Raw genomic sequence first — 6,000 nt, 5'->3', positions numbered from 1 at the left:
AGGGGAGACCTGGCTGGGTACAAGGCGCCGTCCAAGCCTTCCGGCCGTGGGCCGGGCGGTCGCGGCGCCTTTGCGCACAGTGGCCACTTGGGGTCGCACTTTATGCCTGTTTGAGCCTCTCCGCGGCGGGCTGAAGCCGGGATCTGCTTAATCGTTACAAAACGTTCAAACAAAAACAGGGCCGGCTCCCCAGCAGTGGAGAGCCACTCGGAGCACCGTCCCGGGCCGGCCTCGGCCCCGAGGCTCCGGGCGCTCAGGATTCCGTGTGTGTGGCGGGGAAGAGGAATTCAGAGCCTTTGGGCTGCTTCTTTTCCCGTCGCCTTCACTGTGAACATTGTGCGGTGGGGTGAACGCGGGGAGCGGCGGGGCCAGTGGAGTCGAACCTCAGGGCTCTGCCACTGCACCCGCCAGGAGGGGCACGGCCCTCGCTTGGCCTGAGAAAGGTCCCCTGAGGTTAAGAGTTGGGTCTGAACACAACTCTCGGAGCCTCGAGCCCGCCCTCCCCAACATACAAATACGCGCAGATCTCCAGAAACAGGAACGCACGACACACACGGCCAGAAGCCGCGAGGACACACAGAGCGTCGCCCACTGGGCGGGGGCCGCTTGGGAACAAAGGGCCCAGGAGGCGTTGTCCCGGCGCTCATTCTGAGCCTCCTTGGGGGTGACACGGGATGGGGGTGGGGTGCAAAGGGAACTGAGGGAGGAGAGTGCGCGAGGAGGGGAAAGCGGTGATTTGGCCTAGAGGTGGGGCGCGCACTCCAGGCGAGCGTGCGTGGGCCGGGACCTGCAGGGTAGGGGGGTGGGCCCAGGCTGGCCGTCCCACTCCGCTCCAGCGCTCCGCCAGGCCTCCGCCGCTCCGGGGCCGCTCGGGCCGCCAGTCAGCTGACGCGGGGGGCGGGGGAGCTGTCAGGCGCGCCCCGCCCTGCGCCGCTGGGCCGCGGAGGCCGTGCAGCTATTGGCCCGCGCACCGGGCCGCCCGGGCCCCCGCACCCCAGTGACATCAGGAGGCGATAAAAGGCTGCGGCGCCGCCGGATCCAGCACAGCTGCACCGCCGAGCTGCGAGCGGCTGCGAGCGAGAGAGCGTAAGAGCAAGAGAGCTAGAGAGCGAGCAACGGGCACTCGCCCCACGCCTCCCCTCAGCCCCACCGCGCGCTCAGCTTGCCTCTCCACCCCGCCCGACTCTACCCAGCCCGGTCCCTGCGCGGGCACAGCCCAGAGCTCTGGGGCGGTGCAGGCAGCCTCGGGACTCTCCGGCGCGCCGCCGCGTCCCCAGACAAAGGCTTGGCCGGCGGCCCCGGCCCGCTGCGCCCTCGCTCCCCGCCTCCCCGGCTCTCCGCTCTTCGCCCCCGCGCTTGGCTCGGCGCGCTCCGGCCGGCCGCAAAGTTTCCCGGGCGGCAGCGGCGGCTGCGCCTCGCTTCAGCGATGGCCGCGGAGCTGAGCATGGGGCCAGAGCTGCCCACCAGCCCGCTGGCCATGGAGTATGTCAACGACTTCGACCTGCTCAAGTTCGACGTGAAGAAGGAGCCACTGGGGCGCGCGGAGCGTCCGGGCAGGCCCTGCACACGCCTGCAGCCAGCCGGCTCGGTGTCCTCCACACCGCTCAGCACTCCGTGTAGCTCCGTGCCCTCGTCGCCCAGCTTCAGCCCGACCGAACAGAAGACACACCTCGAGGATCTGTACTGGATGGCGAGCAACTACCAGCAGATGAACCCCGAGGCGCTCAACCTGACGCCCGAGGACGCGGTGGAAGCGCTCATCGGCTCGCACCCAGTGCCACAGCCGCTGCAAAGCTTCGACAGCTTTCGCGGCGCTCACCACCACCACCATCACCACCACCCTCACCCGCACCACGCGTACCCGGGCGCCGGCGTGGCCCACGACGAGCTGGGCCCGCACGCTCACCCGCACCATCACCATCATCACCAAGCGTCGCCGCCGCCGTCCAGCGCCGCTAGCCCGGCGCAACAGCTGCCCACTAGCCACCCCGGGCCCGGGCCGCACGCGACGGCCGCGGCGACGGCGGCGGGCGGCAACGGCAGCGTGGAGGACCGCTTCTCCGACGACCAGCTCGTGTCCATGTCCGTGCGCGAGCTGAACCGCCACCTGCGGGGCTTCACCAAGGACGAGGTGATCCGCCTGAAGCAGAAGCGGCGGACCCTGAAGAACCGGGGCTACGCCCAGTCTTGCAGGTATAAACGCGTCCAGCAGAAGCACCACCTGGAGAATGAGAAGACGCAGCTCATTCAGCAGGTGGAGCAGCTTAAGCAGGAGGTGTCCCGGCTGGCCCGCGAGAGAGACGCCTACAAGGTCAAGTGCGAGAAACTCGCCAACTCCGGCTTCAGGGAGGCGGGCTCCACCAGCGACAGCCCCTCCTCTCCCGAGTTCTTTCTGTGAGTCGTGGCCGGTCCTGGCCCCCGCCCTTGCCCCGGCCCGGACTCCCTGTCCCATGTCCCTAGTCCCAGACTACCCCGGACCCTGTCCCTGCCGCGGCCCCAGCCTTGACCTGTTTGACTTGAGCGAGAGGGAGGAAGGGCGCGCGGGCCGCGGGCGACGGGCGACGGGCGACGGGCGGGTGCGCGGGCGGGCAGGGGACCTTGGCTAAGGCGAGAGTAGCGCACGCCAGCGCCGCCTCCTAGACTCGAGCAGAGCCGGAGAGAGAGACGAGAGGGTGGGAGGTCCCGGAGTAACTTCTCTCCTGGCTGGAGGGCGGCGAGGCATAGTCCCGAGAAGTCACCAAGGCCATCTGGAGACTCCTGGCTTTCTGAACTTTGCGCGTTAAGCCGGGACAGCTGCTTTGCTGCCCGGAGAGTAGTCCGCGCCAGGAAGAGAGCAACGAGGAAAGGAGAGGGACTCTGGCGTCCCGGCAGGCGAGAGGCGAGGCTGAGCGAAAGAAGGAAGGACAGACGGACCCGTCTGTCAGAGTTCGGAGAACACTGGCTCTCAGCCCTGAGACACGGGCCTCAGTTAGGACGCTCGGCGCCCAAATCTCATCAGTTTTATTGCCTGCTCGATTATATAGAAAAATACAAAAAATCTGCATTAAAAATATTAATCCTGCATGCTGGACATGTATGGTAATAATTTCTATTTTGTACCATTTTCTTGTTTAACTTTAGCATGTTGTTGATCATGGATCATACTCCCCTTGTTTCTTTGGGTGAGAAGGGATCGCAGTTTGGAAACTCCGGCGGCTGCGTGCGGGGTTTCAGTCCCAGCTGTAGGCTTGTAAATACCCGCCCCGCCAAACCGCATAGAGAACGTGGCAGCAAGCTGAGGGTCTTTGTTTGGGTTTATTATTACGGTATTTTTGTTTGTAAGTTAAAAAGAAAAAAAAAAGAAAAAGTTCCGGGCATTTTGCATCAGAAAACAACTTTGTCTTGGGGCACACTTGGAAGTTGCATGTTTTCTTTCCTTCCCTTATCCCCATTCGGTCCTCTTTTTCCTCTCCCGCTTTAGTTTTCAACCTTGTTGGTGCTGAGAGAGAGAACCGAGAGGTCCCAGTACAAGGGCAGGGCAGGGCAGGGAAGCTGCCAAGCTCCGCACCCCAGAGGAGTGTACTGGACTCCAGCCTTGTCTTATGGTCAAATTGATACCCTTAATAAGAAAGGAAAGGAAAGGAAAACAGATCCTCCCCTCTGCTTTTTATTGTAACCAGAATCACCCTGAGGTCCCTTCTGAACCCTCTGGGCCTGCGCTAATTGTAGGAGCCACAGCGCTCCTAGGGTGAGAGGCTTAGCCATCCCTGACCCTGGCAGTGCACTGGTAAGCAGACACTGCACTGAACCAACTGCTATGCTCAGAATGTACCAGAAACCCAAACATTGGCAAGTAATTTTGCAACTTTCAAGTGCGTTCTTTAGACCAATGCATTGTGTTTCTTTCCCTGCTTTTGAGATAGTAGGAAGAGTTCTTGGTGGTGTCCCCCCCCTTCAATTCTTCAGTTGTATAGTAGTTATAGGGAAGATATGGGTGTTTTTCTTTATTATTACTTTTTTTTTTCTGCAGGTCAGTAAAAGGATTTAAGTTGCACTGACAAAAATACCAAAATAAAAGTGTATTTTTAAGTTCCCATTTGAAATTGCTGGCACTGCTGGCCGGATGCATTTTTGAGTTTGTATTAGTTGATAAATTAACAGTAATAACAAGATTGTATGAACCGCATGGTGCTTGCAGTTTTAAATATTGTGGATATTTGTCCTGCATCAGAAACGAGCTTTGGTTTTTACAGATTCAACTGTGTTGAAATCAAACCTGCCGCAACAGAAATTGTTTTTATTTCATGTAAAATAAGGGATCAATTTCAAACCCTGCTTATGATATGAAAATATTAAAACCTAGTCTATTGTAGTTTTATTCAGACTGGTTTCTGTTTTTTGGTTATTAAAATGGTTTCCTATTTTGCTTATTAAAACCATGGAAATGGTGTTTATTTAGAGGACTCTGTGTTCGCATGATTTTGACTTTCTTCTCTTGCTTCCTCAAGAGTCGCACCAACTTTGGGTTACTCTCACCCCATGGCCAATGGAATAGCAAACCAAGCCCTAGCAAATCCCTTCCTTGAGTGTCTGACTGTGTGTGTACATGAGCCTCAAATATGTTCTCTGCTTCCCACCCTAGGTACAGACCCTGGTCAAGAGAGCTGGATTATGAGCTGAGAGGGCGCAGGTCCAAACAGCCTTGGAGTCCCTGGGTATGGGGCACACGCCGCTTTTTCAGTGCTTTCAGGCTTGGCCACCAGAACTGACTTGCTAGTCTGTCTGCTCTGAAATAGTGATTGATGGAGACTAGGAAGCCAAGAGCTGCCACCTTGATGGGGAAGCTGGGTCTTTTTGGCGCTCTGGCCCAGCTGACCCGGGCCCTTGCCTTCCTGCCTGGGGTGCAAGTCTCCTTTCTCTTACCCAGCACATCTCTCTGGGAGCAACTGGAGCTGCCCAGAGCCAGATGCCTTCTCTGAATGGGGCCTATCTCCCTCACCCCAAAGCTAATAGAAGCAGGTACAACCCAGCACTGGATCTTGGGGTGCAAAACCCTCCAGGCAGGACGCCCCTCTGTGCGGACTTGTGTTTTTGACGGTAGTATGCCTCGGGTGCACTGGCGCTGAGGCATGGATTCCTCAGTTCTGCAGATGGGCACTGTGTGGCCGAGTCTGAATTTTAGTGGCTCCTTGAATTGGGTGTTGGAGGGGTTTGTGTCATCACTCCAGTGCAGCAGCTTCGGCTGCAGCCTGGAGATCCCCGACTGGGAGGTGGCCCTAGAACCTTTCCTTTTCCGTATTCTTGGAAGAGTGGTGCCCACCTAGGTCACCCCCAACCCCTCTCAGCCTCCTTGGAGTCCTGTCTATAACTCAGGGTTGGCCTCAGACACCCCTGGGACATGGAGTAGGATCTCCAACCCCTGTAGAGTTTTTGTGATCCTTTGGCAATGGCTAGCTCCGAGGGGCTCCGGTCTCCTTAGACTCATTATCTGCAGTCCAGGAGGCTTAGCGTTTAGTTCCTGGGGTTCTCTGGCTCATGGAGTTTCAGAACCCAAATGGGGAGGTATAGGAGACCCATGAAGTGGAGCCCCAGCTGGGAATCTGAGCTGGGAGAAGGAAAAGGAGAGTGAAACTAACAGGGAATTTTGGCCTGGATCCCTGGAAGCCTGGAGGTAGTGATGGCTGAGGTCTAGAGAAGAGGAAGGGGACCTAAAAATTTAGGATACAGATAACATTAACATTCATGTACATTTATATAGTGTGTTGGTGTTGTTCAATAGGAGAGAAGCTTGGAATTCTAGCTCGAATTTAATTCCAAGGCCCAGTTGATTTCACTGGCAGAAAGATGAAAGATGTGTCTGGTGGGGAAGGCTTTGGCTGTGATCTGGGAGGAGAGGGCAGCTGAGCCTGGCTCTGTGGTACCTTTGCCCCCACGTGCATGAATGAAGGAGCAAGGGGCTTTGATGAGTTGGGTAACTGCATACACACATGCTCCTGCACAGAATGTTTTCACATGTACACA

General features: G+C 57.6%; 1 protein-coding gene across 1 annotated transcript; it reads left to right on the top strand.

Annotated features, from left to right (window-relative positions):
• Nucleotides 1-897: 897 nt before the first annotated feature.
• MAFB (MAF bZIP transcription factor B) lies at nucleotides 898-4,442 on the top strand. The gene has a single exon (XM_003825892.5). It carries the CDS (start codon nucleotides 1,427-1,429, stop codon nucleotides 2,396-2,398), a length of 972 nt encoding a protein of 323 aa, XP_003825940.1. The 5' UTR covers nucleotides 898-1,426; the 3' UTR covers nucleotides 2,399-4,442.
• The last annotated feature ends 1,558 nt before the right edge of the window (nucleotides 4,443-6,000 follow it).

Source organism: Pan paniscus, chromosome 21, assembly GCF_029289425.2.
Source record: "Pan paniscus chromosome 21, NHGRI_mPanPan1-v2.0_pri, whole genome shotgun sequence".
Lineage (NCBI taxonomy): Eukaryota > Metazoa > Chordata > Mammalia > Primates > Hominidae > Pan > Pan paniscus.
Note: the sequence above shows the minus strand (reverse complement) of the source record. Positions and strands in the feature narration are given on the sequence as shown.